The sequence below is a fragment of the Eleutherodactylus coqui genome, chromosome 3 (assembly GCF_035609145.1).
Source record: "Eleutherodactylus coqui strain aEleCoq1 chromosome 3, aEleCoq1.hap1, whole genome shotgun sequence".
Taxonomy (NCBI): domain Eukaryota; kingdom Metazoa; phylum Chordata; class Amphibia; order Anura; family Eleutherodactylidae; genus Eleutherodactylus; species Eleutherodactylus coqui.
The window spans coordinates 294051299-294076142 of record NC_089839.1 but is presented as its reverse complement, the minus strand read 5'-3'; the positions used below and the strand labels follow the sequence as shown (position 1 = coordinate 294076142).

At 44.1% G+C, this 24844-nt stretch overlaps 1 protein-coding gene across 13 annotated transcripts in view; it reads left to right on the top strand.

The window, feature by feature from the left end:
* NFIA (nuclear factor I A) overlaps positions 1 to 24844 on the top strand; it is a 305334-nt gene that overhangs the window by 192112 nt on the left and 88378 nt on the right. For all 13 annotated transcript variants that reach the window (XM_066597741.1, XM_066597745.1, XM_066597739.1 and 10 more), the window contains exons 4-6: positions 2369 to 2443; positions 20659 to 20776; positions 20954 to 21081. In XM_066597741.1, the coding sequence (XP_066453838.1) occupies positions 2369 to 2443; positions 20659 to 20776; positions 20954 to 21081 (321 nt within the window). The remainder of the gene's footprint in view (positions 1 to 2368; positions 2444 to 20658; positions 20777 to 20953; positions 21082 to 24844) is intronic.

Below are 24844 nucleotides of genomic sequence, written 5' to 3'. Positions count from 1 at the left end.
CCATCCTCCATAGTAATCACATTATTGAGCCCGCAGTGTAGATTTAAAAGGTATGTCCACCTCTGAAGACCACATATATATTAATGTGTAAAGAATGTTTAGTTACTTTTGGAATACGTTGTATCTTGTACTGACCCTGAGTTACATGTTACATCCTGTAGTATGCTGCAGAGCTGCACTCACTATTCTGCGGGTGGAGTCACTGTGTACATACATTACTTATCCTGTACTGATCCTGAGTTACATCCTGTATTATACTCCAGAGCTGCACTCACTATTCTGCTGGTTGAGTCACTGTGTACATACGTTACTTATCCTGTGCTCATCCTAAATTATATCCTGTATTATACTACAGAGCTGCACTCACTATTCTGCTGGTTGAGTCACTGTGTGCATACATTACTTATCCTGTACTGATCCTGAGTTACATCCTGTATTATACTCCAGAGCTGCACTCACTATTCTGCTGGTGGAGTCACTGTGTACATACATTACTTATCTGTACTGATCCTGAGTTACATCCTGTATTATACTCCAGAGCTGTACTCACTATTCTGCTGGTGGAGTCACTGTGTACATATATTACTTATCCTGTACTGATCCCGAGTTACATCCTGTATTATACTCCAGAGCTGCACTCACTATTCTGCTGGTGGAGTCACTGTGTACATATATTACTTATCCTGTACTGATCCCGAGTTACATCCTGTATTATACTCCAGAGCTGCACTCACTATTCTGCTGGTGGAGTCACTGTGTACATACATTACTTATCCTGTACTGATCCTGAGTTACATCCTGTATTATACTCTAGAGCTGCACTCACTATTCTGCTGGTGGAGTCACTGTGTACATACATTACTTATCCTGTACTGATCCTGAGTTACATCCTGTATTATACCCCAGAGCTGCACTCACTATTCTGCTGGTGGAGTCACTGTGTACATACATTACTTATCCTGTACTGCTCCTGAGTTACATCCTGTATTATACTGCAGAGCTGCACTCACTATTCTGCTGGTGGAGTCACTGTGTACATATATTACTTAAACTGCACTGATCCTGAGTTACATCCTGTATTATACTCCAGAGCTGCACTCACTATTCTGCTGGTGGAGTCACTGTGTACATACATTACGTATCCTGTACTGATCCTGAGTTACAGCCTGTATTATACTCCAGAGCTGCGCTCACTGTTCTGCTGGTGGAGTCACTGTGTACATACATTAGTTATCCTGTACTGATCCTGAGTTACAGGCTGTATTATACTCCAGAGCTGCGCTCACTATTCTGCTGGTGGAGTCACTGTGTACATACATTACTTATCCTGTACTGATCCTGAGTTACATCCTGTATTATACTCCAGAGCTGCGCTCACTATTCTGCTGGTGGAGTCACTGTGTACATACATTAGTTATCCTGTACTGATCCTGAGTTACATCCTGTATTATACTCCAGAGCTGCACTCACTATTCTGCTGGTGGAGTCATTGTGTACATACATTACTTATCCTGTACTGATCCTGAGTTACATCCTGTATTATACTCCAGAGCTGCGCTCACTATTCTGCTGGTGGAGTCACTGTGTACATACATTACTTATCTGATACTGATCCTGAGTTACATCCTGTATTATACTCCAGAGCTGCACTCATGATTCTGCCAGTTTAAGATGTATTAGATAACATCTTTGAAATAAATAGCTGGACTAAATACGACAGAGCGGACATTTATTAGCATCTCTCCTCTGTAGCTTATAACAGGGGTTACTGAGTAGGGGTACTCCCCTGTACCCCAATAGAGTTTATGGAAAGAGGTCTCCAACCCCGGAGTAAAGGTGAGGCCACAGCATCTCCCGTGGCAGCGGTGTTCATGGCTGCGAGCCTCGCTGTTTAACAGCTGTTGCTGTGAGATTTCCCTTATGTAACCTCAGACAGGGAGACGGGATCTCGCGATTTAGTTTGGTTGGAACGCGTTTCGGGATAATCCCGATCAGATGTTACTTAATAGAAGGGCTTTCAATCTCTCAAGGATCTCAGTGCTCACCCCTGGAGGGGGATACCTCGGCCTGATCTCTCCATGTGTTAGCAGTCACTCGGGGTTATCCGGGGTAACGCGTTATTAAACTCTCTCTGTTCCACATTTCCTGTTACGTTGCTGGTGCATTAAGGACCCTTCCAGGTGCAGATATTTTATCCCTCTTCGAATCTTCTGAAAACCCAAACCGCACAATAACTCAGCCGGGCCAAGTGCTCTGTTTATGGTGCTTATCGCTCATGTCCATTTATAAAAATCAATAAAGTTGTGCTGGAGGATAACAGGCGGCGTATTTAAATATTAATTGCTGCTTTTGCGCTTTTCTTTTGCAGGACATTTGGGCTTCCAAGACAGCTTTGTGACTTCAGGTGTTTTCAGTGTTACAGAACTTGTCAGAGTGTCGCAAAGTAAGTACCCCCCCCCCCCCCTCGCCCCTTCCAATGCTTTACTTGTGGTCTGATTCATTGGTTCAAACATCTCTGGAGTATAACTCCCATGATGCACTTCAGTCGTTGTGGATAGAAACAATGAGGCACTTTTACTTTTACATGGGCCATCAGTCACCGGAGTAATCGCAGTGAAGTCCGCCACGGCACCCCCCAAAACCCCCATGCTCACCACTCCGAATCCGCTGTACACGTCCCTCCTGGCGGGTCGGCGCACCTACGCAGCACAGCACTTGATGTGCAGGCAGTGCAGGATGACGCGGTGGGCGGGGACGCGTATTCACGCGATACTTCCACTGTGGAAGCTGGCAGCGCATATTCCCGTTGCAGGTAGAGCATGCCGTGTTTTCTTTCAGGCTGCAGAATTCCGCAGCGTGAACATTGAGCTATTAGGTTCAATAGAGCCTAATAGCTGCGGGACAACGCCGCGGATTTCCGCCACGTAAAATGCAGCAGAAATCCGTCCGTCGGCATTGGACCTTAATGGCTAACAAAAATACATGATGTTACAGCAAGCTGTATGTATTTGCATGCATCTTCGGATCTATTTCATTATGCCTGAGGAAGAAGAGGTCTGAAAGCTCGCAGTAACATCATGTCTTTTTGTTAGCCATTAAAAGCTATCATATCTACAGGATTACCTGGTTTATCTTGCTGGGGACTATCACACGGGACCTGACGGGGCAAGTGAGCAGCAATCCGAGAATCGCTCACTTGTTGGAGTCTCTTGCTTTTTAGCTCAACTAACAAGACATGTGACTGTCGGCCCGTTAAATAGGCAGTCCTTCATCTATGAATGACTGTATGCATACTTGAACGGAGGGGGGCGGCTGGAAGAGATCTCTGGCATGCTCCACCTCCATTCAGTGAGTGATCGTCACTTCTGTGTGAAAGCAATGATCACTGCGATGTCTGTTGGGTGATTTAACGCCCAAGAGTCATCCCATGTAAAAGTGCCCTTAGACTGGCGGGGCATATGAGTTTAGTGGAATGTGCGCCAGTGTTCCGGTGACAAATGTATTATAGGGGTTGTGCCAAATTAATAAGTTATCCCCAATCCACAGAATAGGGGATAACTTTATAACCGATGGGGTCCAGCCACTGCGATCACCACCGATGTCAGGAACAGGGATCCCAAAAGTCACCATCTGAATGAACTGGTAATCACACATGCTCATTGCGGCTCCATTCATTTCAATTACTGTTGTCGGACCGGCACCAATTGTAAACTTATTCCCTATTCAGAGGCGTAACTTGAAGCTTCTGGGCCCCAATGCAAAACCTGCAACAGGGCCCCCAACTATAATGCTTTATTTATAGTACTGGGCCCCCTAAGGCACCTGGGCCCTGGTGGAACCGCATCCTCTGCACCCCCTATAATTACACCACTGCGCCCTATGCTGTGGATAGGCATAACTTTATAACTTGGCACGGCTCCTTTAAGAGGTACAAGTTTCTTAATACATTTGTCACATCTGGCACCAGATGAAAGTTGACATCAGCCATGAGCTGCTATAATGTCCGGCACTCTCTGGCACACCTCATAGTACATTTTTTTTAGAAAGTGGCAGGGCTTGGCATGCAGTAGGCATTCAAAAGGTCACAATTTGTGTATGTGCACCAAATTTGCAACTTTTGTCATAGAAATGTTTATGCATATGCTCCAATGTTACCAGGTTTGATTTTTGACATCATGGAGGATCAGGGCACATCTGGATACTGGTTCAGATTGCACCAGGACCCTTCCCCTCCTGCCTAATGTATAGATACTAGAGCAGAGGGCAGGGGAAGTAATGGTAAAATCAGACTACACAGGGCTTGTTTGTAGTCTGTTACGAAGGAGACATATAGGTCTGCAGCAAAGCTGTATACCCCAAACGGTAGGAGATTGGGGTAGCATAATGGGTTGCATACACTCTGTTAAGCGTACCCAGAGAATCTTGTGCATGAAGTCTCCAAGTGAGTTTTGCATCAGTGTACACAATATATCGCGAGAGAGATGAAGGTCTATAACTGTGCGGTGGCTCCGATGGGCCATCTCTCTGCTCCCCAGTGGACACAGGAGTTTGGGTTTGACCTTTGGGAGGACACTGATGTCGTCTGTATGAATGACACCACTCAGCATGATCATTACCAGCCTGTCAATATCCACTGAGCACAGCCAAGTAGAAGGAGCAGTAGCTCTCACCAGCTCGGTCGATAGATTAGAGGAGCGATCGTTAGGATGCATGACAAGTGCAGAAGCCGAGTCCTTCCATCAGTGAATGGTAGAAACAAACCTCCTGCACATTCCTTAGGAGATGCGTAAGGCGGCAGGTGTCTCTTTTTTAAGGTCCGGGGAGAGCGCATGACTTGGAAGGAAGCAAGTTTTTCCCAGATTATTTATAAATTGGGGCCCGTTTTTAAAAAATTTGTCAAGTGCCACAAATTTTAATAGACGTTCGCCATAAATATGACGATGGTGCACAGATTCACATGGGTTTACAGTATAATTGTGACTATGCAGTGTTTGCTTTGAAGACCACTCTCCACCTGTTGCAAGACTACAACTCCCATCCTGCCCTGACAGCTGCTGCAGTCTTTGCGTAGGCAATAGAAGCAATGTAACCAGCTGTGCCCACAACTTCCTCCATGCCCTATGGATATCAGAGCATGTTGGGGGTTGTAGTTTTGCAACAGCTGGACGGTAGTCTTCCAATGAAGCAGGATATAAAGGAGAGTAATAAAGTAGTACATCTTGTCATAGGAAGATAAGATAAGGATACTGCAAAAGCAGAGTATATCAATGCAGGTTTACAATATATAGCAGGGATGGGAAAGGCGGGGCACATGCCCCAGGTGCAATTAGGATGGAAGGCAGGGGGAGGCACCAACCTGATCAAGTTAGAAGTTAGCTGATCGCTTTGAACCTTGCAGTGCAATGAGAGAGACCAGGAGCTGTATGAAAGTATCGGAGGGCAGGAGGGGAGCCACATGAGAAGCACTGTTACTACTGCAGGCCACAAAAGGAGCACTATTGTTATTGGGGGTCACATGGAGAGCACTATTATTAATGTAGGCCATATGGGGGGCACTATTACTACTGGGTTCCACAAGGGGAGCACTGTTATTACTATGGGGGCTACAAGGTGAGAACTATTACTGCTGGGACAACAAAGGGAGCACTCTTATTACTACTGGGGACCATATGGGGAGCACTATGACTGCTGTAGCCCATGAAGAGAATATTATTATTACTACAGGAGACCACATAGAGAGCACTATTACTACTGAAGGCCAAATGGGAAGCTCTATTGCAAGCCACAAGGGGAGCACTATTACTACTGGGGGCCTCGTGGTCAGCACAATTACTACTGGGGGCCACATAGGGAGCACTATAACTATTGGAGGCCTCAAGAGCAGCACTATTATTACTGGAAGCTATTTGGGAAGCATTCTTACTACTGTGGGTCACAAAGGGAACACTATTATTACTCCAGGGTATCACATGGAGAGCACTATCAGTACTGGGGGCCAAAGTAGGGAGCACTGTTATTACTACTGAGGGCCACAAATATAGCACTATTACTACGGGGGCCACAAAAGGGCAAGGTGGTGCCAAACTGACACTTCGCCTCTGCTGCAAGAAAACCTATCTACGTCTCTTTATATCGCATGCCGAGTCTACGATAAGCTGAGTAACCTCCCAGCCAGAGCTGCAGCAGCATTGACTACTGGAGCTTTATTTGCTTTGCTATTTCATGCACTCTGTTCATCCTGATCTTCCTGGTTCAGAACGGCCGCAGTAGGAAAGGCTGACACTTCCACAGAAAGTGTGAGCTCTGCATGACAAGGAGGATTTAGGTTCTATTCAGGGTCTATAGAAAGATGGGTGACAAATCCCCCAATGGGCACTGTAATGTCTGTGGGTAGGAGTGCAAGAAATGGCTGAACAGAACATAAGAGAAGACCATTCCAGGTCGCGTTACATTGTAGCTACATTTGTAACCATTTCCCTTATTTGCGTAGTGTTTAAACATTGTACTTGTTTATGTTACAGCATTTAAAGGGACAGTAGTGCGTCTTGCTCTGCAGGATATCATCGTGAATACACGTGTTTGTGTTTTTTTACGGTACTTAGAATTCCTTGCGCCTCCATCTCCGGCAGCCATTGATGCAGCTCCAGGAAGCAGTAATGTATATACTACGCTGTGACCTCTGCAAATGTCGTATAAAGTCAATTTGTATAATTGCTTGAAAATTTACAGTGTGAGCCAGGCAGCGGAGAGGCAGATAGGCTGCAGTGTCTGACCTCATCCCAGGTATAAATACTGGGTCCCAAAACTAATCTCCGCTCCTCAGAACTATCCATAAAACACAAGTCCCTAAAAGGGAAATAGATTACATTGTGCGGATTATGCCCATGTGACCTGCATACTAAGAAAGCCGGAGAAGGTTAAAGAGCAATGATGAATTAGAAATGCCCATTACCTCTGCCACTAGTATTGGAGGACTACAAGTCCCAGCACAGGGCTTACTGGCCCAGAATTGTCTATTCCCAACCTCCTGCGGGTCCCAGAATGGGCTGTCACTTGCAACCAAGGTAATACATTGTACCGCTGTTGGTGAACTACAAGTACAAGCATCAGTACCTGCTTAGAACTGTCTCTACCCAAGTGTATACCAGACCCAGAATGGGCTGCCATTGACCACCACAGCCTAGAACTGTGTAGACCCAATCCACTGCTATTGCAGTGCTACAAATCCCAGTAGTGTCTATGCCTATGCGCCTGCCAGTTCTGGAATGGCAGGCGCATAGGCATAGACACTATGCCTACATTCCCAATGTAGCACAATATTGTACCCATGCCACTCCTTTCGGTGGACTAGCAGTTCCAGTAAAGGTGATTATTGGACCATTTTGAGAACCACTATGGCCTAGAATTGTAACCATGCACCTAGACCGCCGGTTCTAGAACTACATGTCCCAGTATAGGTGTCACTGACCCCCAAGGCCAAAACATTATGGGGTAAATTTACTAATACTATCTACGGCTGCTTTCACACGGTCACAAATCTTGCAAGATTTGTGAGTTACAAGTGTTTAACCGTAACGAGAAGTGGACAAACCGCGATGGTTTTCATGCTGGATGAAACTGAACGACTGACGAGAAGTGCGCAATACTCGTTATTCATTCAGTTGTTAACTCGCATTTAGACGTAACAATAATCGCTCACTTTTGTTCGTTTCAGCGAATTGTGAGCGACAATCGTTACGTGTAAACAGGCCATTAGACTAGACAGTCCGGATCAGGATGGCACTGTTACCCCAAACCTGAAGGCTCACCTTTCCAGTGAACTGAGTAAAAAGAATGACAGCATGTCCTATTCTTGTCAATGCGGGTTCAGCACACGGATGGGATACTGAGTGCTGTCCGATACCAGAATCTTGGGTACAACTTTTATATTACCCATGTGCATGGACCCTGGAAACAGTGGCTAAAGCGGGTGAACGCCTGTTTGTGTGTTTTTTGTCCACTTGTTCAGTTTCTTGATCAGTCAACAAATTGTTTGGAGCATTTATAAGGCCGAAATATCATTCATTGACTTGTTAGGGGCGGGAGGGTCTTTGGCTAGTGTGTATTTTAAATTTTGAGCCCTCCGTAATACACGCGTATTGGTTGCCAAGTCCACTAAACGCGCATAAGTCCTTGAGTGAACCCTCGCTGCCGCGAGAGGCCGCAGCATCGGGTGCCTCACTGAAGGCCGAACCAACGGCAGATCGCAGCAGCGAGTGTATCTTCGAAGACCGGAGCCAGCCGGAGACCCCAGCAGGGGCTGTTCAGTAGAGGAGCACTCAAGTTTTTTTTTTCTGGGAACCAATGAGCGCTAAGTAAGAGGGCAAAATGTTCAAAAGAAGGCAAGAGCCAATCAGCATTCAGTGGAAGCACACGCAGAACAAGCGAACACCTCTGCAAAGTTATTAGCTAGTCGTTGGAAGATGATAATTGATTAACCAAGCATTATTTTTATGTGAGCTGAAACAAAGCGACTAGTGAATAAATTCTCACTCGTCACCCAATCAGTGGCCGTATTTACACAAAACAACTGGCACTTGCATGTATAACCCCACCCTTAGCCTAGTAATGGTGGATCAGTGGTCCTTGGTAAATCCCATAGTGCAGGGGTCCCGAGCCTGTGGTCCTCCAGATTTTGCCAAAACCTTACCTCTCAGCATGCCCTGAATTTATTTAGCTACTGGTTTGCAACATCTGACATCAGAACATGTGACATCATAAATATAGAGCGGCAGCTGGCCATGGTGGATCCGGGGTCCTGGGTTCGAATCCTCACACCACTTGTTGTATAGGTAACAGGTGCACTTTAAATAGTCGACCCAGGTGTAGATTTCTCTTTGTACCATTTTCCAGGAACAACCCCCCCCCCCCCCCCATGCACACACATTTAGTGCCAAGTTTGATATTCCCCGCGTGCAGATAAGATAGCGCTGCTCTCCTGCAGATAATATATTAAACCCATCAGAACTTCGAGTCCCACTTTGAGAAAGAATTTGCGGTCAAGTCAGGACAAGCTCGACGAGGAGAACAGTTGTTTTTTATTTAATCGTCTTTTCTTTGTTGCTACATTACGCTAATGAGTCAGCAGTGTCTCAGATATGATTCAGATGTGCTACAAAAGGTCGGCAAAGTCTGACACCCATCATCATACCAGGCCACCCACCGCTCTAGAAAGGTGCCTGCCGCAATCTATGCGCCCTGCTCTTCGCTCTTATGGTAGACGCTATCCTTCTGCAGACATGTAGGACTACTTTGGGAACTTTATATAGTATCTCATGATTCTGAATCTACCTATTGGAGGCAGAGAGCAAGAACATAGTGACACCTAGTGGTCAAATTAAAAGAACAACCTTCTAACACACTAGGGGCCACATTTATGTAAGATCAGTGTTTTAGATAAATGTCTCTGGAGTAAGGGTCCATTTACATCAAGTGATATGTCATTTGAACAAGTGAACTATGTCAGAGTTCGCCCGGGCAGCCTGTTTATACAGGCAGACACATCGCTGACTCGTTTAAACGAGAAATCTGTCAGTCATTCACGTTCATTGTATAATTGACTGAGAACGACTGAGCGATCGATCGGTAATTAAGCCGAATGATTAATAAACGAGCCAACGATGATGTTTATGCATAAAATGAACAAAAGGCGAACGATTTATCTTTCATCGTTTGTTCGTTGGCTGCATTTACACTGAATAATTATCATTTATTTTAGCTATTTTTTATGATTTTTTCCATGTAAAACGCCCTTAAGATGCCCTGAATATACAATTTTAAGAGGCACAGGTTCTTTAAAGAGGTTGTAGCAAAATACATTTTTATCACCTACACATAGTATAGATCATAAAAGTCTAATTAGTAGAGGTCTTACCGCTGAAACTCCCACTGATTCTGAAAACAGGGGTCCCATGTCCTCCTCGCTTCCTCACTTCACCCGCCGCATGGAGAGGCAGCCGAGCACATGCAGTGCCGCTCCATTCATCCTCAGTGGGACTACCGGACATAGCTAAGCGCTTGACTCGGCTATTTCGGTCAGCTCCATTGAAATGAATGAAGTTGCACTAAGCATGTGTGACCATCGGTCCTTTCAATATGACGTCATTGTGGGAGAAGCAACCCCACAGTGAGAAGAAGAGGGGGACAGGGGCGCCCGTTCTCATGTTCAGTGGGGGTCTCAGCGGTGAGACTTCCACAAATCATAATTTCATCATGCATTCAATGGATAGGTGATACGTCTATTTTGGTACAACCCCTTTTATACATTTGCCACACTTTTGGCCTTCAGAATCTTTGGCAAGTATATCCTGCTGTAGATGTTGGCTATACTTTACAAGAAGTTCTAGTGAATTTGGTGGGCCCCGCCTCTCCTGCCAAGCCTCGCCCACTTTTTTTTTTTTTTAACAAATGCTGAAAAATTGCAAGTTAGTTGCAAAAAAAAACAGGTTTGTGAACTTTTAACAGCAGAATTCTGGCATAAAGCACATTTATGAATTCTACCGCTTGTATTTTACTTCCCCATGATTTTTAAAATCTCTGCTTGTTGTCAGTAAATGTGGACTTTCATAGTTTCCATTGAGAGGCTGAGTATCTGTCCAGGTCTAATAGATCCCAGAGCTGCAGATGGTTTGTCACAGCTGTATCCAGTCCGCACAGTTCTCCATCTCTCTCCAGTCGCTATAATGTATCATTGCAGATACAATGTATCATTCTTGAAGTCCACATTGTTTATGTTTCCTTTAAAGTGCAATAACACCAAAAGACATTCGATAATGGTCTTCAAATCTTTTAGATCTTGAAAGGATCTACTGATAAACTTATGTCTTTGGGACAGTGGGGGTGAGTTCCACTTTCCTGCACTGTTCGGAGAGCAGGAAAAGGGAATCCCCACAGCCGAACAGCATCGGGCGGACCCTATTGACTATAATGCAGTCTGTCTGCTTTCTGTCCAGCTGCCTGACCTTTAGATGGAAGTAAAAGTGCCACATGTATCCAAAAGCCGGGCAGAAAGCAGATGGACCCCTTTATAATCAGTGGGGTCTTTTTGGTTCTGTCCAGAGACTGAGCCATTGCGCTGTGGGGATTCCCCTTTCCTGTTCCCTAAGTGGAGGAGGAAACTAGAACCCCGAGTGCAGATGTGAAAGCACCCTAAGGGCACTTTCTTACAGAACGCTGCAGAATATTCCCCTATCTAAATCCACAGGTCTAACTGCAGTTTTGATATGGAATAGCAGACAGAATTCTGCCATTTCTGCCATCCATTTCGCATGAAAATCCGCACATTGTACATGCAGATTCTGGTGGGGATTGTTCCACGTGGCAGAATATTCCACAGCATGCTGGGAAAGTGCCCTAAATGTCAGGCAAAATGGGAATTCTTACCTGACCCAGCAATTTCACTTTCCCATTGATAAGTAGCTTCCTCTCTCATCTGGCTCTGCTTATCTCTCCAACCAGAGAATAATACATGCCCTTCTCAGTAAGTGAGTTGGGGAAGGTAATTGATAATTTTACGGATCAGCAATATCTATGACCACCTTTATAGTGCTGCCTGTCGGATTAGGTCACTGCGGAGATGGCTTAGGTGTATGTGGGCCCCTGGGTGCACAGAGGGTCCCCTAACACAAGCATAAAGTATGGTTACCCAGACTGCCATGCTCATTGGACCCTGGCATCCGCCTAGGTTTGTATTTCTGTGGGGTCGCAGCATCTGCTGCTCCTGTGATTCTGGCATTAGGAGCGTCTCCCACACTACGCAGTGCGCTCAGCTCTGCTACTCCACACAGAGCTATTTGTGCCGGGATATTAGAGGGAAGAAAAAGATTATAATAAAAAATAGCCTGCAGCCCGAGAATGAGCAGTCGCAGTGACCTTGCCTTTTGTATGCCATTACACAATTCAATGGCAGTCCACTCAAACCGTGCTCTCGATCAATATCCTATTAAAGCTGCACAAAAAGTCTCCATAAACTTAGTGGTTTAGCCATGTTTATAAATGGAACTCAGCATAATTAGATGGTCAATAAGAAACCTGCCCGAGTAATCCTGAAGTAAGAGCCACGCGCTTCATAGCTATTGTGTGAAGTGAGGAGAGTAAAATCAGAAAGTGCTATCTATCTATCTATCTATCACATATCCATCTATCTATCTATCTATCTATCTATCTATCTATCTATCTATCTATCACATATCCATCTATCTATCTATCTATCTATCTATCTATCTATCTATCACATATCCATCTATCTATCTATCTATCACATATCCATCTATCTATCTATCTATCTATCATCTATCTATCTATCTATCTATCTATCTATCTATCATCTATCTATCTATCTATCTCATATCTATCTATCTATCTCATATCTATCTATCTATCTCATATCTATCTATCTATCTATCTCTCTCTCTCTCATATCTATCTGTCTTATCTATCTATCTATCTATCTATCTATCTATCTATCTCATATCTATCTATCTATCAATCATCTATCTATCTATCTATCTCATATCTATCTATATATCTATCTCATATCTATCTATCTCCTATCTATCTATCTATCTATCTATCTATCTATCTTATATATATCTATCAATCTCATATCTATCTTATATATATCTATCTATCTCATATCTATCTATCTATCTATCTATCTTATATATATCTATCAATCTCATATCTATCTTATATATATCTATCTATCTCATATCTATCTATCTATCTATCTATCTATCTATCTATCTTATATATATCTATCAATCTCATATCTATCTTATATATATCTATCTATCTCATATCTATCTATCTATCTATCTTATATATATCTATCAATCTCATATCTATCTATCTATCTATCTATCTCATATCTATCTATCTATATATCTATCTCATATCTATCTATCTCATATCTATCTATCTATCTCATACATATCTATCTTATATCTATCTATCTATCTCATATCTATCTATCTATCTATCTATCTCATATCTATCTATCTATCTATCTATCTATCAATCTCATATCTATCTATCTATCTATCATCTATCTATCTATCTATCTCATATCTATCTATCAATCTCATATCTATCTATCTCATATCTATGTATCTCATATCTATCTATCCATCTATCTCATATCTATCTATCCATCTCATATCTATCTATCTCATATCTATCTATCTATCTATCTCATATCTATCTATCTATCTATCTATCTATCTATCTATCTATCTATCTATCTATCTATCTATCTATCTATCTATCTATCTATCCATCTCATATCTATCTATCTCATATCTATCTACCTACCTATCTACCTATCTATGTATCTATCTATCTCATACATATCTATCTTATATCTATCTATCAATCTCATATCTATCTATCTATCTATCTCATATCTATCTATCTATCTCATATCTATCCATCTATCTCATATCTATCTATCTATCTATCCCATATCTATCTATCTCATCTATCTATCTCATATCTATCTATCTATCTCATATCTATCTATCTATCTATCTCATATCTATCTATCTACCTATCTATCTCATATCTATCTATAACTATCTATCATCTATCACATATCTTTCTATCTATTTATCTCTCTATCTCATATCTATCTATCTATATATGTGTCATGGATCCATCACAGATCAGGCTGAAAATACTGGAAGAAAAAGCACTTCATGCAAAAGCTGACGGAAAGCGAGCGGACCCCATTATAGTTAATGGGGTCCTACCACCGCTGTCCAGTTCCATCCAGAGACAGATCAGGAAAGCGGAATCCCTACTGCAGATGCAAAACCACCCAAATTCATTTATCTATTGTGTCCACATTAATTGAAAAAACTGAAATAAAAGCAATTGTTTCTGCCTCCCTTTTCATGAAGTCTGGACAGCACCTGGACAACTTACCTGTGTGACGTCCTTTATTCTGTCCCCTTTGACATGAATGGGCTATCCTAAATGTTAAAAGATTTGCCACTTGAACCGAAATTGCAACTTTTTAGCTCCACAATTCTGGTGCCCGCTAGACAGTACATATGCCCCAAAATAACAGTTCATTGTAACTGGCAGCTCAGTGCTGGCACACACCATCGCCCGCTGCGCAGTGCTGAGCACAGCCGGGGCATTCGGATCTATAAGTCCAGCAGCTTTTCTTCTGCTACTTCCTTGGTACATAAAAAAAAGTTTATTAGTGCCACATAATGTTTCTTGCTAATGCCGCGTCTCGTGGAGGGTGAATACATTAGGATGAGAGTATTTATGGAAGGTTACTAATGCAGTCTTATCATTTTATTGAGCCGTTTTATTTTACTTTTCACTAAATGTTGGTAAATCAAACTTTGCAGCATTCCAGGGAACGAAAACACCATCTGGCCGCTCTTATTTATTAGATTTAGCCAGTTCTCTTCCAATAAATTTCCCAAATAGTACATGAAAATTAGATTAGTCATCAGTGCTCATCTTTGTCCTTAAATTTCTGTGACTGTGGCGTCGCGGAAGGGACCGTGTCAGAGGGCCGCGGAAAGAATGCCTTACCATGAGTGCTGTAGAGTGGAACTGGAGCGCTCCAGATGTTGCAGGACTACAACTCCCAGCAGGTCGGAAGTTGTAGTTTAGCCGCAACTAAAGAACCACAAGTTCCAGTTTCACGTGATGGACACATGTTTGCACCGCTCCTTATAGGAAAACGTTTGGATACGACTGTGCATGTGTCCGAGTCCTAATGAAATTAAAGGGGCGTTCTCACCTCGGCAAGACATGGCCGATGATTAGGAAGTGTCCTGAAGGACGGAAGCAGTTGAGTTTGGCTGATCTCACTCAGATGGGTTGGAGTCCATGGCTGACGACCCCATATACCTGTCGTTTTTTTAATGTGGAGGACCACGGATGCTCGTCATCGGTCATGCCCAGTAGAGATTTAAAAAATATATATGTATTTGTATTTCCTGCGCCATCGCGAGGCGATAACGCGGATACCAGCAGCCTGTCTGCAATGTCAATTGCGGATAGACCGCAGGTCAGATGGCTTCTGTTTACTTCAATGGAGGTCGTCCATGCGGAGTCTGTGCAAAAATAGAACATGCTGCGATTTTATTTCCGCAAGCGAAAATAACAATCGCTATCCGTTCATCTGAGCGGATATACGAATGTTTTGTTCTTTTTAATGTGTGCGGAATACCGCAGATCGTTCGCGCGGGTGACGATCGCTGATTCCACAATTTAAATCCGGTTGTGGGAGACCGGTTGCCTGAGTTATGCTGTTTCTGCAACTCCCTGATGCAAGACAGATCCCGGTCCCAGAGTTGGGGCTCATACCGATCAGATGTTTGTGGCCCATCCGGTGGATATACCTTAAGAGTCTGATACCGGAATACCCCTTTAAAGTGACCCTCTAGTTTGAGGACAGGAGGGGAGGGGGTACAAGAGCTGCAGTTGTTCTCTGCCATCCCTCTGATCCACCGACTCTGGTTCCTGTTTTCGGCTGTCCTAGATGGGTGAAGCAATCTTTATACTACTTAATCCCCTCAGTACATTGATAGTGTTTGACTACCAATGCACTCTACTTGCTCTCTGATTGGCCAGAGCTCCTCACATGATCAGCGCTGGCCAATGAGCAGAGAACATTGTGCTGATTGCTGCAGCAATTTTGGACAGCCGAAAATAGGAACCCAAACTGGTGGATTGCAGGGACATCAGAGAAGAACAACTGTAGGTAAAATATCCCCCTCTCCCTTCCTTTCCTGGGACATACTTTTGTTTCGAAACTGGAGGGTCACTTTAAGGTTCCCATTTCATGACTGCAAGCAGTGATCTTGAGAATCATGAAGAGTTACTATAGATAGTATATTATATGTTATATCAGCTCTCTGTTATAATAAACCCTGCCCTTGTGTAAGCCACACATTATCAGGACATATTTCTATTCAATGAGAGCAAGCAGAGATCTTGAAAATGGGACAAATCCTTTTGCTTAGTTTTTAAAGGGTGACTCATCAGAGTCAGTTCCTATAACATACGATTCGCCATAGTGATTGCCACAGATATGTCTAATGAGACCCCAGATTACCAGGGCTTAGTAGTGACTCAACTCAGATTGGGGGAATCAGTCGGCACCCCCACCTTTCCCCCATCATGACAGGCCCTAATAGGACATACGCGCTGGGTTGTCCTGATTGGTCGGTATGTAGCAGCTATATGCATCCATGTTGTTCTTGCTATGTTTTTCTCGCACATATCTGGTCGGAATGTATTTTTTGTTCTCTCTAAGCTGATAATTAGCTGAGGTTTTGCTTCCCCTCCGTCCTGTACATAAAACATCTTATTATGGTTCCTGCCTAATTATAGACGGTTACATTCTTACGCTCGTGCCCCAGGTTTGATCTGTGGTGAACTCGCCATGCCTCGGTGTCAGATGACCCGCGCACATCGTGTGCCAGCCGCATTCCTCCTCTGAATTGTGGTTACCATGTGGCATAAGGCAGATTTATCATACCGATGACCCACATCTTATGACTCCGGCACTTCTACCTTCATCTGTGCTCTTAGTGAAGTTGGAATCCCAAACTGGCCCCTGAGACCCCCATTACCACCTCAGAGACGCGCCATACTATATGTGATTGGCAAGGAGAGTGCAGTCTAACAGCACGGCGATACAGTACAAATATAGTCACTAGGTTTCTCTAGATCCTATAGAGCGGGGGTCTCCAAAAAGTAGCTCTCCAGCTGTTGCAGAACCATAAGCGTCAGCATGAGCAAAGGCTACATCTGGAGAACCACAAGTTTGAGACCCCTGCTATAGACCATGTGGCATCACATATACAGCAGATGACATCATCGGCAGTTGTTGGGGGTAGTTCTAGGTGACATCTACTATATAGAACATTACATCATTATATAGAGCAGCTGATGACATCACTGGCAATTGTTGGGGATAGTTCTAGGTTGATAGGAGTCCCCTACAGTATAGAACATGTGTCATTATTATACACAGAGCTGGTGACATCACTAGCAGCTGGTGTGGGTTGGGGGTGGGGGTCTAGGTTTTTAGGAAACCCCCATAGTATATATATAACATGTGACACAATGTCAGGTTCTATATACTAGGGGGGTGTCTCCTAGAAGCCTAGACCTACCCCACTCCACTAGATGCTAGTGATGTCATCAACTGCTCTATATGATGATGTCACTGACAGCTGTTGGCTGGTAGGTATAGATTTCTAAGAGAACCTTGCTATGCAGAAGATGTGAGATCATCATATAAAGCTACATGGCAGCGCTACCTATACTTAGACTTGCATGTGAAACGCCAATCTAAGTAAACCTTACCCGCATGTATGTGCAATTAATGTATTAAAAAGCGCATCTTCATACATTGGGCGTACCGTTCGGCAAAGATGAAATCCTCCTCCACCAGTTTCTGGCATAAATTATAGTAAATGTGATGGGCAACACCTGCTTTTGAAAAAGTGTAAAATGCCAAAAATTAGTAATTTTTATGCCAAAATTGCTACTTTGTCGTATGTCAGAAATCTAGCATGTAAAACAATACATAGTGTGTAATGACAGATATGAGATAATTAGCTCATAGAAGTATCTTCCTTCGGTCCTGCGTTGAGCCTTTCTAATAACGGAGCCGCGCTGATGAAGCACGATGGGCGTCTGATAGGAGTAGTGCGGCTCTGATACTGCAGCGATCTCGTTTGATTGATTTCCATTCAAGTCAGACTGACTGCAATGTGGTCATTTCTCTGAGCCATCACTGCGTGCGCTGCAGCAGCTGCCGTCTGCGGGGGGCCGGGCTCATAGCCGTCCACATCTCCGCTACCTCTTACACAAATTACTACACTCAGATCCTTCTTCCATGGAAATCCATCAGTCTAACAGCTTTCTGAGCTGCTGTCAGGAGGTCCAAGAACCCGAGCCCTCCCTCATAGGCACTATCCAGAGGAGAAGAGTCCCTGCTGACGGCCATGATCATCCAGGCGTGGGGGGCTAGCGGATTTAATTAGCAGCTTTCATTTTTATGGTGGTGCTGATCTTATGGGGGGCAGTGACCTGATATTTATGAGGATGGGGCTACAGGTGACGGGCAGTCATGATATGTGGAGGGCGATGGAGATAAGTGAGGGGTCGCAGACTATTAGGGTCCACAGAGTATCTCAGGAGTGGAGCGTGCCGGTCTTATGGGGGGCAGTGACCTGCTTTAGTGTGACGGGGACAGTATATAAACCGGATCATCCATCTAACCTGATATTTTATATATAAGATCGCACAAAGAATCTCTGAGCAGATTTATTTGCTGTGATAAAATTTAGTGTCCGAATGTGCGGAGCGCCTGACATCTGCTCAGCATCAAACCCTCCATCTCCACAGAAATGCTGCTCCTGACATCATTTTAGTGTTTGCTATGAATACAGTCCATAATAAATAATTGTAACATGATCCAGAAGCCGGCTGACTCTCAGCTACAAAGATGCTAATTTTCTCATAAGCTCCATTTGTTCGCCACGTAAGAGATTGCTTTGTGGAATTCGGAACTGGAGCCGCTCACTTCTAGGGAAGTAATAAGCAGAAAACAAACGTACAACGTGTGAGCCAAGAGAATGCCCGTCCCTTTAAAGGAGTATTCCAGCAACTAACATGGTAGTATTTCCATAGGATATAAGACTGCTGTGAATCATGATAGGGGAAGAGACCCCCAGAAAGTGACTGTGCAAGCATTCTCCATTATCGTCTATTGGAATTGGCGCATAACCTTAAAGGGTTATTCTCAAAACTGACACTCACCTATGTGGAGGATAGGGGATAAAAGCCTGATGGGTGGTGGTCTCACTGCTGAGACCACCACCAATCCTGAGAACAGGGGTCCCGTATCCTGTTCTCTTCCTCACTGTGGACTCTCTGCAACCCGCACAGTGAGGGGAGACTGAAGAGAGCGGCGGTTGCAGATGTGCACTGAAACTCATTCCTTTCGATGGGGCTCACAGAAATAGTGGGGTGCAAGCGCTCGGCTATCTACAGCAGTCCTACTGAAGATCAACGGAAGGGCACCGTCAATATGTGACCTCAACTCTATTCAATCTCATCATCACTTGTGGGGAGTGTACTGAGCCAGCAGTTAGGAGATCAGTGAGGGTGTCAGCAGTGAGTCCCCCACCAGATTTGTATCACCTGTCCTGTGGATAGTTGATAAAAGTTGATTTTGGGAATAACCGTAAGGGCATACTCCAATTTTAATAGACTATTATGGTGAATGCCTGCACAGCCACTCTCTGGTAGTCTTTTCCTGATTCATGATGGTCCTAGATCCTTTGGAAATGCCACCAATGTTAGTTGTTGGAATAGCCCTTTAATTGGCTGTTTCTATATATTTCATAGACTATAACTTAGGGGGCACTAATGATAACCTCTGGGGTCCTATCCTCTGCCTGCCAATGGGATAAGCAGTACTGGGCAAGAGTGCCCCGTTCTCTTGATTAGTCAAGGTGCCAGCAGCCAGACCTCCAGCAGAGAGGCTGGTAATGTACCGCAAGAGAACCCCAATGGATGTCTTCCAACATCGGAGCTGTACAGCCTTAAATCATAATGTCTTCAGAAGTCAGACAGTGGATTGGAAAGGGTTAATGGGACTCCACGCCATAGTCTATACAGCGTTGATTTTTTTTTTTGATCCGTGGACCTGAAATCCATGCATGGAGGGGAAAAAAGTGACATGTAACTCTCGATGTGGGTTCTGTGTGGATCCGCCTTGGGAAATCCACATGTGGATTTGCCAATTGAAAAGAGCTAAATCCATATGTTAATCTGCGACTCGGCCACGGATTGGGAGGCTGAATCTAACGTGGATTCCATCTTCTGAACGTACTCTTACAGTGTTCTCACAGGTCTCCCTAGTCAGCCTAACCGATACTGATTACCAAAACTGTCTACACACACTGATCAGTTATCTCCTTAGTAATGAGTGCTAAGAGTCAGGCAGTGGCCAAAAAGCTCAGGTAATCTTTAGCTATTCCTCTGGAGACTTGCGGCTGTGTTTCATAATCTTATATCCCATGTCCAAGTTCATGTTTTTGTAAACAGGGGGCAGTTTTAGAGAGTGCGGAGGTCTCCGCCGCACCCAATGGCCCCTGTACCACATAGGAAGACACCAGTGTTATATATAGCACATAGTAGGTGGGGGACACAGTGACAGTTTTTGCATTGGTCCCCAGGAGCTCTATTTTACAATATAGTATGCCTGAGACCCATGAGAATTACTTCTGAAGGTCCTTTTACACGGGATGATTATCAGGCCCAATTGGTCCTTGCCCGACAATATGGCCATATAAAAGGACCAGCGACCAGTCGACAAACAAGCAAACCAATTCTCGAGCCGTGTGAAGGACAACGCTAATTGATGCATTTCAGTTGGCGTTCGTTAGACTGGACCGAGAACTCGGGCAATATAGAAGGACCTTAAGGAATGAGGCGCCTCCGTGATATCACTAATTCCCAGATAGGATGAAGATGGTTTTCGGCCTCCATAATGTAACATTAGTTTCATGAAGTTGATGGAGCCTGTTCGTTTTTCAGATGCTCAGTTTCTTTTCTTTCCTTCTTTTCCAGCACCCATAGCAGCAGGAACGGGTCCTAATTTCCCCATTTCAGAATTGGACAGTTCTTCATACTACAGTATGAGCCCAGGTGCAATGAGAAGATCGTTGCCCAGCACGTCTTCTACCAGGTAACTAGTCCTTTATCATAGGCTCCGTTAAGGATTTGTAATGCCAGCCACACATTATATAGTTTTTCATGTTAACGTTTCCACTAAGTAGTGTTGTTTTATTGCTACATAGTGTTCACTGCATGGCTTTATGGCCGTGGCTTACGTCTTCCTTCATTGTCTCTTCTTTTCCCAAAGTTCTACGAAGCGCCTCAAGTCTGTAGAGGATGAGATGGACAGTCCTAATGAGGAGCCATTTTACCCAAACCAAGGGCGTTCACCAGGAAGCGGCAGTCAGTCAAGCGGGTGGCATGATGTGGAACCAGGTAATAACATATAATGTTATGGTCTGTGCAGGAGAACTTCACTGAAATGTCTAAAAATCAAGGAACACCAAAATCCGATGATTCGACCGTCATATTTTGTTGTTTTTTGTCCAGTGACCTTCATTATGGTATCATGTTGGCATTATGTTCATTGTGGTCGATAAGAAAATGTCCTTCATTTTGTCGATAAACTGTGTGTAGAAGCTGTTGGTGGTCATTTACGGCGCAGTGAACGCTACAGAACCATTTTTGCATTTTTTGGAATGTCATTCTCTACCACAATACTGACAGTGGAATAGAAGGGCCCTAAATCAGGTCAAAGGAGCCTTCTCGAAATAAAGTATGTGCTAGTGATGTGACCATTACAATAAATACACCACCAAAACCAAATTCAGTACATAGATACATACCAAAATCAAGCTCATACCATAAACACAGCACCAAAACCAAACTCATAACACAAATACAGTACCAGAACCAAGCTCATAACATAAATGCACCATCAAAACCAAGCTCAGTACATAAGTACAGCACCAGAACCAAGCTCCGTACATAAGTACAGCACCAGAACCAACCTCAGTACATAAATATAGCACCACAACTAAACTTATAATATAAATACTGCATCAGAACAGCTCAGTGATACATACGGTACCAGAGCCAAGCTCATAGCATACAGTAGCAGAACTAAGCTATCGTATTGCTGGGGCGCCGATGGGCTGACAGTGACGCCTCATAACTTGAGAGGGGAGGAGACAGAGCCAAGAGGAGAATGATTCATGTAACTCCACATGACACTGCATGAAGAAGGTCATCTGGCTGGGTTGACTTAAGGAGGGCGATTGCCTCCAGCTGACATCCGCCTGTGTCCTCCCTTGAGCAGCTAATATCTTTCCAACTTCCTCATGTCCACCTAAATTGATTCACTCTGCCCAATGAAGCCGTGATGTGCAGATAGATTAATGCATGGCTAACAATTAGTTCCCCCGACACCATCTTTATGGCTCCCTCATTGGGGTTCAGCTCCAATGTTATGCAGTTTTTGAACCCCTCTTCTGCTCCTTATTCCCAGGCCAGTTACATTCCATTAGACTTTAGTCATGAGCCTCGTGTGGTGCAGAGTGTTAAGGCAGCATAAAGGCAGTCCTAAGCTCTTGCTCACAACCTGAAGGTTGCAAGTTCAATCCGTGCTTGGTTCAGGTAGCCAGCTCAAGGTTGACTCAGCCTTCCATCCCTCTGAGGTCAGTAAAATGAGTACCCAGCTTGGGGGGTAGTAAATTAAAAGAAAAATACATGAAAGCACTGTGGAATAAGTTGGTGCTATACAAATAACAAGGTTTTCAGTAAAATCTCCACCTGTCAGTAATTTTTCTATTTCTTCTTTATATGCTGCTAAATTGATACATTCTAAATTGATATATTGTAAGTTGATACATTGTTGCCACATGGTAAAAGTATCAGCAGCAGCTCAGTATCGGGATCCGAAGCGTCGCTCCATCGTAAATGACCACTTGGTGTTGTCTAGTCTGTTGCCCCTGGTGTTGGTATGCGCTAGTGATTAATAGATGCACAGTATGTCTCCTCACCAGCACTCCTGTGTCCAGCGTTACTCTATACAATAGTCCGGATATCAATGCTCTGGTCACATATCCTGCACTCAGTCCTTTCCTATGTATACAGCCATGACGCTCAGCTGCACTGTATATAGAGATCGTATATGTGAGTGTAGTATATGCATTGCTGTGGATGCACCATTTATGGTTTAAGGCTCATCTTTATTTTATTTCGGCGTCCTCCAACGCATTTCACATTGAACACGGAAGAGGCGCATAAGAGGATACGAAAAATGTCAGGTAAGAAAGAGCGAGCGGCGCACGGTTCCAGTCGTGATACAGACGCAAAGGCATCGGCTTGTGTTACCTTCTCATTATTTTTTGGCTGTATGATCGGACGTACACCATTATACCCATATATATTGCCTTGGCTTTTTTTTTTTCCGTTTCTGTTTGAACAAAATATTGTATTGTCCTTGCACGTTACCAGTGTCGCTGAACTCCGGTCCTACATAGTGCCCCGTATTCCTATGTATCACATGTGGTTGACGTTGTATACGTTTATTCCTTAGGGGTTAAAATAGCGGTTGCCGCTTTCATTTATTGGTTTATGTGCGCCATACTGCAAGGCAAATTAGGTCTGATGAGGAAAAGTAAGTATCGAGCCGCCACCGTAGGAAACACCTCAGTTTTCCTCGTCATTGAATTGTGTACGACGGCTGCAGATCTTCAGCATCTTAGATCTGTAGTGTTATTTCATAAGGGTTAAAATAAGGGCGGCACCTTTTTTGTTTCTTGGTTATCTGCACCACACTGCAACTTTAACAAGCCAAATTAGGTCTTATGAGTAAAAGTAAAGCGAAAATGGAGCAACCGCCATAGGAGCGCCTCAGTTTTCTTCGCCATTGGGTTTTATACCATGACTGCAGCTTTTCATCAGCGTCTTATGTCTATAATGTTATCTTGTGCCCGAACTATTAGCGCGACCTTCACAGTACAAGTTGTCGCATTTCACCATTTCAAACTTGAATCATCCATCATGTTAGATTCCATTTTTATTCACTTGAAGGGACTCTCCTTACATCAATAAAGCATATTTTAAAAGTCCTAAAACTTCACAATATACTTTTGGGAAGTTTTATTACTATTTTATTAATTCCTCGCCATTTCAGCATCACTGTTTGCTGTCACTGAATGGGAACATCTAACAGTCAGAAAATCCAACCTGCTATTGTCAAACTGACACAAGTACACCGTGCTGAGACCTGCACTTGTGCCAATAAACTTTTCAGCCATTATTTAATTTTTTTCACTCTTCTGACTCCTCCCACATTTCCGTGCCACTCCCCTGAAAGAAGTACTCCCATCTCCATATCCACAGAATAGGGGATAACAGGCTGGGTATCCGACTGCTGGGAACTTTACCTATCCAGAGAGATTGCCTAGATGGGACCTGAAAGTTTGCAATGTTGACCTTGAGAGAGTTCAAGCAATCTCCAACGGTCCCTTAGAAGTGAGTGGGACCGCTGGAGCTTGCCAAGCCTTGAATTTGGCCATTTCCAGCAGTTCCCACTAAGGTGAATATTGCAGTGTCAATATTCAGAGATGTGCTGGGGACAATTTCTTTGGGCTGGCGGAAGTCCTAGCAGTCAGTCCCCTCCAAACAGCGAGTTATTCCCTATCATGGAGGTAACTTGCTGAGATGGGATTACCCCTTTAACCTCATTCAGTGGGTCTAATCCACATGTGAATTTTCCGGGCATGAAATCCACCTCAAAACTCAAATGTCAATTTTTTTTCCCGCGATACGTGTTTTAAATCAGCATGCTAAAAAATATATGACATGGATTACCATTAGTGATGAGCGAGCATTGCCCTTAGCGAGTACCTGCCCGCTTGAGAGAAAAGGTTCGGGTGCCGGCGCGGGTGACAGGTGAGTTGCGGCAGTGAGCAGGGGGAGCGGGGGGGTGAGAGGGGGAGAGAGAGATCTCCCCTCCGTTCCTCCCCACTCTCCCCCGCGGCTCCCTGCCCGCCGCCGGCAGCCGAACCTTTTCGCTCGAGCGGGCAGGTACTCGCTAAGGGCAATGCTTGCTCATCACTAATTACCATCAAAGTCAATGGGATGGCAACATGACACAGAATCGGAAGCAATGAACGCCAATGTGAACGGGGCCTTAGAGACTGGGCAAATGCATCCATAGAAGTCTGGG